The 13,224-nt window shown below is 36.7% G+C and overlaps 1 protein-coding gene across 1 annotated transcript; it reads right to left on the reverse strand.

The window, feature by feature from the left end:
* Positions 1-11,759: 11,759 nt before the first annotated feature.
* Positions 11,760-12,698, reverse strand: LOC122891293 (olfactory receptor 6C2-like). Its single transcript, XM_044226841.1, has one exon. It carries the CDS (start codon positions 12,696-12,698, stop codon positions 11,760-11,762), a length of 939 nt encoding a protein of 312 aa, XP_044082776.1.
* Between the last annotated feature and the right edge of the window lie 526 nt (positions 12,699-13,224).

The following is a 13,224-nucleotide window of genomic DNA, read 5'->3' on the forward strand; positions in this document are numbered from 1 at the left end:
CTACTGGACTATGAGGGGAGAATTCGAGAGATAATTGATACAGTAAGATGAAACAAGAATAGAATAATTGGGATTCCAGAAGAAGAAGAAAGCGAGAGGAAAGCAGAAGGGATATTAGAGAGAATTATTGTAGAGAATTTCCCTAATATGGTAAAGGGAACAAGCATCAAAATCCAGGAGGCACAGAGAACCCCTCTCAAAATTAATAAGAATAGGTCCACATTCCATCATCTGATAGTAAAACTTACAAGTCTTAATGACAAAGAGAAAATCCTGAAAGCAGCCCAGGACAAGAAGTCTATAACATACAATGGTAAAAATATTAGATTGGCAGGAGACCTATCCACAGAGACCTGGCAGACCAGAAAAACTGGCATGATATACTCAGAGCACTAAACAAGAAAAACATTCAGCCAAGAGCACTATATCCAGCTAGGCTATCATTGAAAATAGAAGGAAAGATAAAAAGCTTCCAAGATAAACAAAAACTGAAAGAATTTGTAAACACCAAACCAGCTCTACAGGAAATATTCAAAGGGTCCTCTAAGCAAAGAGAGCCTAAAAGTAGTAGATCAGAAAGGAACAGAGGCAATATACAGTAAAAGTCAACTTATAGGCAATACAATGGCACTAAATTCATATATCTCAATAGTTACCCTGCATGTGAATGGGCTAAAGGCCCTAATCAAAAGACACAGTGTATCAGAATAGATTAAAAAAAAAAAAATCCATCAGCGTGCTGTCTACAAGAAAGCATTTTAGACCCAAAGACACCTCCAGATTTAAAGTGAGGGGGTGGAAAACAATTTACCATGCTAATGGATACCAAAAGAAAGCTGGGGTGGCAATCCTTATATCAGATCAATTAGATTTTAAGCCAAAGACTATAATAGGAGATGAGGAAGGACACTATCATACTCAAGGGTCTGTCCAACAAGAAGATCTAACAATTTTAAATATCTATGCCCCTAACATGGGAGTAGCCAACTAGATAAACCAATTAATAAAATCAAAGAAACACATCAACAATAATACAATAATAGTAAATTAAAACCAACCACTAATATCATTCTAAATGAAGAAAAACTGAGAGGCTTTCCGCTAATATCAAGAACACGGTAGGGATATCTACAATCACCAATGCTATTCAACATAGTCCTAGAAGTCCTAGCTTCAGCAATCAGACAACAAAAAGAAATTAAAGGCATCCAAATTGGCAAAGAAGAAGTTAAACTATCACTCTTTGCAGATGATATGAAATCATATGTGGAAAGCCCAAAAGACTCCACTCCAATTCTGCTAGAACTTGTACAGGAATTCAGTAAAGTGTCAGGATATAAAATCAATGTACAGAAATTAGTTGCATTTCTTTACACCACCAACAAGACAGAAGAAAGAGAAATTAAGGAGTCAATCCCATTTACAATTGCACCCAAACCCATAAAATACCTAGGAATAAACCTAACCAAAGAGGCAAAGAATCTATACTCAGAAAACTATAAAGTACTCATGAAAGAAATTTAGGAAGAAACAAAGAAATGGAAAAATGTTCCCTGCTCATGGATTGGAAGAACAAATATTGTGAAAATGTCTATGCTACCTAAGGCAATCTACACATTTAATGCAATCCTTATCAAAATCCCATCCATTTTTTTTTTCAAAGAAATGGAACAAATAATCCTAAAATGTATATGGAACAAGAAAATACCTTGAATAGCTAGAGGAATATTGAAAAAGAAAGCCAAAGTTAGTGACATCCCAATTCCAGACTTCAAGCTCTAGTACAAAGCTGTCATCATCAAGACAGTATGGTACTAGCACAAAAACAGACACTGTTTTTGTTCAATGGACACTGTTCTGTTCAATAGAACAGAATAGAGAGCCCAGAAGTAGACCATAACTCTATGGTCAACTAATCTTTGACAAAGCAGGAAAGAATGTCCAATGGAAAAAAGACAGCCTCTTCAATAAATGGCGTTAGGAAAATTGGACAACCACATGCCTCATTGAAGTTCCTCAAAATGTTGAAAATAGAACTGCCCTATGACCCAGCAATTGCACTACTGGGTATTTACCCTAAAGATACAAACGTAGTGATCCAAAGGGGCACGTGTACCCGAATGTTTATAGAAGCAATGTCCACAATAGCCAAACTATGGAAAGAACCTAGATGTCTATCAACAGATGAAGGATAAAGATGATGTGCTGTAGGTACACAATGGAATACTATGTAGCCATCAAAAGAAATGAGATCTTGCCATTTTTGACGATGTGGATAGAACTAGAGGGTATAATGCTTAGCGAAATAAGTCAATCCTCTGAGAAAGACAACTTTCTTATGATCTCTCTGATATGAGGAAGTGGAGATGCAACTTGGGGGAATTTGGAGTAAGCAAAGAATAAATGGGATTGGGAGGGATACAAACTATAAGAGACTTAATCTCAAAAAACAAACTGAGGGTTGTGATGGGGAGAGTGTAGGGAGAGGCTGATGGGGTTATAGACATTGGGGAGGGTATGTGCTATGGTGAGTGCTGTGAAATGTGTAAACCTGGCGATTCACAGATCTGTACCCCTAAGACTAATAATGCATTATATATTAATAAAAAAATTTAAAACATTTTTTAAAAGTGTCATTGCTGATTTTTGGCATCTAGTTCTGGTTTTATAGAGCCAAATCTATCTTTTGTTTTAAATTTTTAAACAGCATTATTGAGATATAATTGACATTCAATAAGCTTTACATATTTAAAGTGCACAATTTTATACGTTTTGACATATTGTATGTTTCCAAGAAAATAACACCATAATAGCAATCATAAATATATCAATTATTCTTCAAAGTTTTCTTGTGCCCCTTGTCAAATCCTTCCTTCCTGGCCCCCACCTCCCTACCCTCACTGCTGCTATTTATAACCAATTATTTTTCATCTGGCTTATTTTATTCAATGTGAGTTTTTGAGATTCATCCACATTATTATGTGTATCTATAACTCACTCCTATTTCTGAGAAAAATTCCATTTGTGGATATATCATAATTTGCTTACTATTCACCTGATAAAATATATTTTGTCATTTTAGTTTTAAGGCACTTACAAATAAAGCTGCTATGAGCCTTTATGCACAAATTTCTCTAATGACATATCCTTTCATTTCATTGTAGATTGGATAAAAACCTAGGAGTGGAATGGCTGGAGCATACAGAAAGTATATGTGTAACTTTTTTAGAAACCAGTTTTCCAAAGTAGTCACATGATTTTACAGTTCCACCAGTGGTGTAGGATTCTTTTCCTTCCCTCCTTCCTTCCTTCCATTTCTTTCTTTTCAAGACTTTATTTATTGGAGATAAAAAGAGAGAGACAGACAGTGAGAGAGAACCAGAACAGGAAGGAGAGGGAGGGAGCCTAACTTGGGACTTGATTCCAGCACTCTTGGGTCATGACCTGAGCTGAAGGCTGACACTTAACTGACTGAGCCACCCTGGCACCCCCTATGGTCCACTTACTTTGTATGATCAATTTTTTTTACTTTTAGACATTCTAGTAGGTGTTGTGGTATTTCCTTGTGATTTTAATTTTTGTACACGTAATAGCTAATGTGTTCATTATCTTTTCGTGCTTTTAGTTGCCATCTGTATATTTTCTTTGGTAAGGCATCTGTTTAAATCATTTGCCTATTTTTAAATTAGGTTGTGAGTTTTCTTATTTTTTTATTAACATATAATGTATTATTTATTTCAGGGGTACAGATCTGTGATTCATCAGTCTTACACAAATCACAGCCCTCCCCATAGCACATACCCTCCCCAATACTTTTTTTAATTAAAAATTTTTTTTAGGATGCAGTTTCCTTGTGGAGATGTAACATGAGGGCTGGATGGATGTTCATGTTCAGTTTCACATTAAACCCTGCCAATACCAATACGGCCTGGTAAAATTGGGGCACTGAGTCATTTTGCTGATGAATGGAATTTCAAGTCCCATCTCAGCCCCACTGATACCTTTCCAAAGGAAGAAGGGCAGTGGCTTATACAGTCTCATTGCCTGAGTAGGGATGGATGATTACCTCCATTCCAGGCCTCACTGCCACCAGTGAGGGGTGTGGGTAGGTATAGTTCTTACCACTTTGTTGCTCTAGGCTCCTAGTAAGGCTCTGCTGATAGGAGAAAGCTCTTTATAAGCATTAGGTTATATTTTTACAGCTCTGTGGCACAGCTGTAATTATTATTACTGTTTGCAGATAAATCAAAACACTAGAGTCCTGCAACTTGTGTAGTGTGGTGCCTCTGGGAAGTGGTGAAGTTTGGATTGAAATGAAGATCCCTGACTCTAGTGGTTGTTCTCTAGTTTTCATCATTGTACGGTTGTATTTCATGGTTGTATATGCAAGCTGTTGAATGTTAGGTACACCGAGTAAAGCAAGGTCCAGTGTTAAAGAGACACCCTGATCTCCTTTTGCTACCCTGAAAGCAGAAGTGATTATTTTATGGGGGAAGAGTAAATATCTCTGATAAAATTCCACTTAACATCAGTAATGCTGATATACTAAATTCTCTGTAACAAGTTTGCTATTATTTTTCTTCAAACTCATAGAGAAGTATAGCTGTTATTAATTGGTGCTGTACGACTCAAATATTGTTTTGGGGTGCCTGGGTGGCTCCATTTTTTGTGTCTGCCGTCAGGTCTGGTGATGATCCCAGAGTCCTGGGATTATGCTTGCATTGGGCTCCCTGCTCAGCGGGGACCCTGCTTCTCTCTCTCCCTCTGCCTGCCTCTCTGCCTACTTGTGCTCTCTATCAGATGAATAAATAAAATCTTAATAAAAACACAATCAAGTATTGTTTGGAGGATAGTTATGCTTTTCTCTTATAGGGTTAAACACATGGTAAAATCAGAAAGGATCCATACTATTGTACATTGTCATAAACAAAAAAAAAAAAAACAAATCTGGATTTAGTAAGGAGAGAGTTTATTCTAAAAAGATTATTGTAAGTATGAAAGCGTACTACAATAGGGGTAACTATTGCAATAGGAAGAATATTGCAACCATGAGATTTGCCAAGTGTCTCAAAGGTAGGGAAAAGTAGCTTTTCTTGTGCACAAAGGAACCTCACCAGCAGGATGTGGGAAAGTGGGGTGATAGGTATGGGGAGATGGGAAGAAAAGTTGGCTGTCTGATTAGGCATAGATTGGGAAATGACCAAAGAAAGATTGCCCAAGGCAGTGACAGTTATGCTGAACTCTGAAGGATGGATAAGATTTATCTAAAGTACCAGCAAAAAACTAAAAACATACAAACAAACAAACAAACAAACAAACAGCATTTCTAGGATGAAAAAAACATTTTTAAGGCACTGTGACAGTCACTCCAACCATCAGCAACCACCACCCTATCAGCTTAGCAGCTATTAACTTTGAGAAAGAACAATCTACCAGCAAAAATGTTATAACTCACTGAAAGCTAAATGGTTAGCTTTTTATTAAAACAATAAAGTGTTTTTATTCATTTATTTAAAAATTTAAGAATTTATGTATTTTTTTAATTTTTAAAAATTTTCTCTTTATTTTTAAAATTTCTTTTCAGTGTTCCAGAATTTATTGTTTATGTACCACACCCATTGCTCCTTGCAATACGTGCCCTCCATAATACCCACCAAGGCTCACCCAACCTCCCACCCTCTGCCCCTCCAAAACCTCAGATTGTTTTCCAGAGTCCAAAATCTCTCATGGTTCCTCTCCCCCTCCAATTTTCCCCAACTGCCTTCTCCTCTCCATCTCCCCATGTCCTCCATGTTATTTCTTATGCTCCACAAATAAGTGAAACCATATGATAATTGACTCTCTCTGATTGACTTATTTCACTCAGCATAATCTCTTCCAGTCCTCTCAATGTTGATACAAAAGTTGTGTATTCATCCTTTCTGATGGAGGCATAATACTCCATAGTGTATATGGACCACATCTTCCTTATCCATTCATCCATTGAAGGGCATCTTGGTTCTTTCCACAGTTTGGCGACCATGGCCATTGCTGCTATGAACATTGGGGTACAGATGGCCCTTCTTTTCACTACATCTGTATCTTTAGGGTAAATACCCAGCAGTGCAATTACAGGGTCATAGGGAAGCTCTATTTTTAATTCCTTAAGGAATCTCCACACTGTTTTCCAAAGTGGATGTACCAACTTACATTCCCACCAACAGTGTAAGAGGGTTCCCTTTTTCCACATCCTCTCCAACACACGTTGTTCCTGTCTTGCTAATTTTGGCCATTCTAACTGGTGTTAGGTGATATTTCAATGTGTTTTGATTTGAATCTCCCTGATGGCTAGTGATGATGAAGATTTCATCGTGTGTCTGTTAGCCATTTGTATGTCTTCATTGGAGAAGTGTCTGTTTATGTCTTCTGCGCATTTTTTGACATGCTTATCTGTTTTTTTTTGTGTGTTGTGTTTGAGGGGTTCTTTATAGATCCTGGATATCAGCCTTTTGTGTGCGCTGTCATTTGCAAATATCTTCTCCCATTCCATGAGTTGCCTCTTTGTTTTGTTGAAAGTTCCCTTTGCTGTGCAGAAGCTTTTGATCTTGATGAAGTCCCAGAAGTTCCTTTTCACTTTTTGTTTCCTTTGCCTTTGGAGACATGTCTTGAAAGAGTTGCTGTGGCCAGTTGTGAAGAGGTTACTGCCTATGTTCTCCTCTAGGATTCTGATGGATTCCTGCCTCACATTGAGGTTTTTTACCCATTTCGAGTTTGTCTTTGTGTGTGGTGTAAGAGAATGGTCGAGTTTCATTCTTCTACACATAGCTGTCCAATTTTCCCAGCACCATTTACTGAAGAGACTGTCTTTTTTCCACTAGATATTTTATCCTGCTTTGTTGAAGATTATTTGACCATGGAGTTGAGGGTCCATATCTGGGCTCTCTACTCTGTTCCACTGGTCCCATGTGTCTGTTTTTATGCCAGTACCATATTTTAAAAAATTTTTTTCAGTGTTCCAGAATTCATTGTTTATGCACCACAACCAGTGCTCTATGCAATATGTGCCCTCCATAGTACCCACCACCAGGCTTACACAATCTCCCACCCTCACCCCTCCCAACACCTCAGTTAGTTCCTCGGAGTCCGTAGTCTCTCAAGGTTTGTCTCCCCCTCCAACTTCCCCCAACTCACTTCTCCTCTCCATCTCCCAATGTCCACCATGTTATTTCTTATGTTCCACAAATAAGAGAAACCATATGATACTTGACTCTCTCTGATTGACTTATTTCACTCAGCATAATCTCTTCCAGTCCTGTCCATGTTAATATAAAAGTTGGGTATTCATCCTTTTTGATGGAGGCATAATACTGCATAGTATATAGGATTTATGTATTTTGAAAGAAAGAGAGAGAGAGAGTGGGAGATGGGGGAAAAGCAGAGAGAGAGAGAGAGAGAGAGAGAGAATGTCAAGCACACTTCCCACTGAATGCTGAGCCCAATATAGGTCTTGATCACATGACTCCAAGATCATAACCTGAGTTGAAATCAAGACCTGGACACTTACCAGGATGAGTCACCCAAGAGCCTCTTATTTATTCATTATAAAGACTTTTTATTTGAGTATAGTTGACACACAATATTACATTAGTTTCAGATGTACCAAACTGATTCAATTATTTGAAATTTTTTGGGTCAATTAGTATTACATATTTGGCCCTTTCTCTGATCTGATTACTTACATAGCAACTAACTCAAGTACTCCCCGTCTTTAATCATTGCATACTTTGTCATTTTCCCACATTGCTGTATTAAAAGCATTTACTTTAGAGGCCTCAATTAGATGGCTACATGGAGTTTCATTTGGTTGCTGTAAAAAATTTCCTTCTTAATAATTAGAAAGGACAGTTATCATCTTCCTCTTTGTACCTAGTCCCATAGTTTAGCCTAAAGAATATAGAAGAGCAAAATGAGAGTAAGAATAGGTGACAGTTAACTGTGGCATGTCAATACTAGGTTAAGGGACAACACAGCATTTCCAATGGTGGTATAGAAAAGAACTGGATCTGCAGCCCAGACACATCTTCTCCATTCCCATCACCACAATTCCAGATAAGTAACTCATACAGAGGCACCTCATTCAGCCTGCCTGTATGGAAGATGTTATCTTTTCTTAAACACACACACACACACACACACACACACACACACACACCATTTTCTCCCCGCTGTTAATTATTTGCATTATTAAGAACACTGTCATGAAACTGACATTGAAATTAAAATACAGAGATTAAAAATAGTCTTTACATTAAAATGTAAATGACTATTAGAGAGCAAGATCACCCACTGGTAAAATGTCAGCAAACAAATCTCTCAATGGAGATAAAATTTACACATTTTATGCATAGTTTTTGTTAATTTTTTATTTTTATTTTTTGCATAGTTCTTGCTTAAAATGAGGGTGAGACTGTGGCAGAGGATGCTTAAAAGTGTCCTCCCAAATTCCATGATGATCTTCATTCTAGATTATCTTCATTGTATTGATACATAAAAACAGGTTGTCAGTGACTGTCATATATTTGTCACTCATACTGAAAAGTCACACTTCATTAATGGTTGTCAAAACTTTCATAAATGATTAAAATAACACATCATATCCATTATTTTGTTTTAGACACTTTCCCCAGAGAAAACATCATTCTAGAGTTCAAGGAAGAAAAAAAAAAAGCCTAAAAAAACCTTTTCTGATAGTCATGATCTCAGATGTTTAGTGAATCCTAAAGTTGCAAAGAGTGAAAAAAGTCATCCAGGAATGTCTTATTATGGAGATAGGTGAGTGGACTCTGACTGCTCATTCTGTGAATACAGACTTACACAGAGAGCTTAGCAATTGCAGTTTTCACTAAGTGATCCACCATCTACAAAAGATGAGGCAGGCTTCAACAGGAAGCCTGCCTCCTTGTGAGCCCAGGAAAAATTTTCTTTACCTTGTTAACTACAGAGCTTATAATAGTTAAATGGGTAGCTAAGGATCTCTGTTTCTGTAAAATTGGTATTCTGATATTTCTAGCATAGGAAAATATTTCTGAATTGGCAAAATTGATTCAATTTTCATTTAAGTGAAATAAACATATATGTCCTTGGTGGTTATGTCCTAAACATTACTAATGAATCTCTTATGTAAGGCTTTGGAAATACAGAGTGGAACAAACAAAGCTGGGCAAAATATCCTGAGACACAGATATAAATAACATTAACATCAGAAAAGGCCAGGTATGCAATAATAAATACCAGATTACAAGGCAAAATGTGACTTTCTTTTCTTTTATTTCAACATCATTTTAAGTATTTGTAAGATGATAAGGACAATTTTTCTAATGTATTAATCTTGTAAAATGTAATTAATGTAATTAATTCTTAGTGTAAATATAGCTATCCAGATAATAAAAAAGAAAAAATATCTTAAAAAAAGGCAAAATGATTACTATTGATAGTTTTCAGAAATACCTCCCAGATGTTTATGATTCTTCTGTTTTTATAATACATGGGCCTATTTCTATTTTTATTACTAATTGATTATTTTTTGTATATAGGTGTCTGTTTTTTCCTGATTTATTAGGAATAATTGGCAAATAAAATCAAATATAATGATTTAATACACATAGACATTGTGAGATAATACCATAATCAAGTGAATTAACACATCCATCACTTTATATGTATATCATTTTTAATTTTGTGGTGAGAATGCTTAAGATTTCCCAGCCAATTTCAAGTGTATAATATGGTATTATTAATTATTATCCACATTGTAGTTAGAGCCTCACAATTCATTCACCCCCTTCAGGATAATTATTTTAAATTCTACTTCACATAACTCATAGATTTCCATTTCTTTGTTCTCAGTACTGGAAAGCTATTGTGCTTCCCTGATAGTGTCATATGGCTTTACCTTCTCATGTTTCTACTGGTTTTGCACTGATGTCTACAAATTTGAGGCAACAGTTGCCTCTTGCAGTTTTTTTTCAAACTGGCTTTGGTGGAAAAAGACTTGAGTTTCCAAATGAGTGTAAGGGTGCCCACTAGATGGGGGGCAGTGTTTCCACTTCTAGGGAGGGAGCAGTAGTGCCCCAGTGGGCTGGGCATAGAACAGTGCAGTCTAGTCATAACTGCATTTTAGGCCCCAGGGTTGGAGTGCAGAATGGTGACAGCCTGGCCTTAGTTGTGTTGGGTCAAAGCTGTGATCAAAGACCCAGAGGGCAGGGTGTATGGTAGCAGTAAAGAAGATATAACCTGGTGAAGTCCCCTTAAAAGGGATTAACTAATGACAGATCTTCAGAGAAACATACTTTCAAAGAATAAGATGAATAAAGATCAATTATTAAAATGTCACTGAAGATCTGCTAGTGAAATGTCAATTGTGATGTGTGAAAAAGCCACTTTAGCTCAACATGCACATCTTATAATGCTCATTCAGATTTATTCAATTTATCTTACCTTGTTAGAGTCTCAAATGTAGTGAGGATTGTGATTTAGAATGGCAAACCTTTGTACAGGGGAATAAATTTAAGCTTAGGGAATCTGCAAGAGATTGAGGGACTACATCTATTTGCACAATCCCTTGTAGAGTATATGGAATATATTCCTTCTGATACAGTTACATATTGTACCAATGTACACAAAGGGCCAAGAAAAACAAAATATTATATAGACATATTATATTGCATAATGTTCTCAATGCAATGGACTCCTTGAAATTTGGAAAGGGCAGTTAAACACTAGTTATTTAAAAAAAAAGTGGTTGACAAAATTTACATAAAAATAAAATTTTATTTAAATAATTGTCTCCTCACAGTGAAAATGAGAGGAGGTAAATAGGCACTTAACTGGAAAGGTTTATAGGACCAGGAGATGTGAAAGAGGGGTGGGTAGTATTATAACTTAACAACTTTGTACATTTTTTTGGTGTATATTATTTTTAGTACTATTTTCCTCATATGGTTGTTCTGGGCTAGATTTGAATTTATTGGTGTCCGAGGAGGAGGATGCCAATAGTCAAGACATAATATTCATACCATTAAATTCAACAGTACATACTTCTAGCGATTCTTTAGTAGAGGTCATAATTTCATCCATTTAGCTAAAATAGAGGAAACTCTGAATGTGGTTCCCTTAACTAAGTGACAGGGATAGTTCTGTAATACTTTACCTGTCCAAACTGGTGACAACTGCGTTGAGGTGGGGCAAGGAAGAAGCTTTATCAAGTTTTCTGTCACTGCCTATCTTTGGATGAAGACTATATCTGAGATGGAAAATCAGCTTCATTCATCACCAATGTGAAACTTCCAAAATCATTAAAACTGGCATCTCGCTGGTAGGTGGGGAAAAAAAGGGTTGGTGAATCACGTATAAGATATTTTATAGGCCAGGTTTAAAAATGGTGCACATCACTTCCATAGCCATTCTTTTAACTATAACAGAGGCTACATAGTCACACCTGACAGTGTAGAAATATGGCAAAAAAAAAAAAGTAGTCTACTGTGTTTCCAGGGATAACATCCAACATGTTTGGCAAACATCAATTTCTGTCAGACACTAAGAGCAAATAGGCACAGACTTTGGTTTTAGCGGATAGTTAAAGTGGAATAGTGCTTACAGTAAGCTGTTTAAAAAGAAAGTGAGAGTGTCCGTATGACTGGAGAATAAATGATATACAGACGAACTGTTTTAGAAGCCTCTTTGTCCTTCCTTTCAGCTGGATTCATAGACTCATTTCTCCTTTACATCTTTGAAAGGAATGCAATTTTTTTAATTGAGTCATGGAAAGCTTGCTTCACTTGCTTGTTTCTCAGTGTGTAAATAAAGGGATTCAACATTGGTGAGACAGAAGTAATAAGAAGTGAAATCCCTTTATTAATAGCTACTTCATCCTTGGCTGAAGGTTTGACATAAATGAAGATGCAGCTTCCATAAGTAATGGAAACAACAATCATGTGGGAAGAACAAGTGGAAAAGGCCTTTTTCCTTTGCTGGGCAGAGGGAAACCTTAGAATGGTCCCAATGATAGAAATGTAGGAAAGAACTATACACATGAGGGTGATGATGAAGGTCAACACAGCACAGACGATAACCATCTGTTCTATCAACCATGTGTCTGAGCAAGAGATCTTCAGGAGAGGAGATGCATCACAACAAAAATGATCAATGATGTTTGAATCACAGAATTCCAGGCCCAAACCTAGACTAATTGGTGGGAGAATGATGATCAGTGCTGCTACCCAACAGAAGAGGATGAAGTTCTTGCAGACTCTGTTGTTCATGATGGTCAAGTAATGCAGGGGTTTGCAGATGGCTACATAGCGGTCATAGGACATGGTGGCCAGGAGAAAAAAATCTGTTACTGCAAAGAGGTCTGTAAACAATAGTTGACTGACACAAGCATTATAGGTAATGGACTTGTCCCCAGATGATATGCTATATAAGAATCTGGGGACACAAGCAGTTGTGAATGAAATTTCTAAGAAGGAGAAATTTTGGAGGAAAAAATACATTGGTGTTTTAAGGTGGGAATCAGTCAGAGTGAGGGTGATGATGGTTAGGTTTCCAGATATACTCAGCAAGTAGGAAAGAAACAGAAAGATAAAGAGCAAAATTTTCAGTTGAGGGTCCTCTGTCAGTCCCAGCAAGATGAAAGTTGGTAGTGCTGTTTGGTTTCTCATCCTTGACTACTGTTTTTTGCCCAGTCTGCTTGAAACAATAAAGAAGGCTACATGAAGAACTCTAAAGTCCTGGCCAATGTCTAACTTTAAGAGAAATAACTCTGAGAGTGATTCCTATACAACTGGTTAGTTGAAAAGTGAGCACATAACACGTGACAATGTTTGAATACCTCTTGGTGTCACACGAAGTGACTTCACATTTTAATCACGTATTTATTTTCTGCTGCTGCTTCTAATAAATCTACAACTAGCTATACTTGGTGTCAGTTCAATGTATCATCTTATAAACATCATTGAAAAAAAAATCCTCCCTCCATAAATTGCTTTTGAATCAACAATTCTTCCCTCCCCAAATTTTCTATCTGCAGACATTCTTCCCGTAGAGACGATTAAAAAAAAACAAAAACAAAAACAAAAACTAACTAACAATGGTCTTTGGCAAGAATATCCCAATATTAAAGTTTACATGTGTGTTACTTGTTAAACAGACAATGAGTACTTACTGCATAGTTTACCCAGTGTCAGC

This window comes from Neovison vison, chromosome 12, assembly GCF_020171115.1.
Source record: "Neovison vison isolate M4711 chromosome 12, ASM_NN_V1, whole genome shotgun sequence".
NCBI classification, from domain to species: Eukaryota; Metazoa; Chordata; class Mammalia; order Carnivora; family Mustelidae; genus Neogale; species Neogale vison.

What these genes read in the sequence shown, in the direction of transcription:
- LOC122891293 (XM_044226841.1), bottom strand. Translation starts at nt 12,698, where the DNA reads ATGAGAAACCAAACAGCACTACCAACTTTCATCTTGCTGGGACTGACA.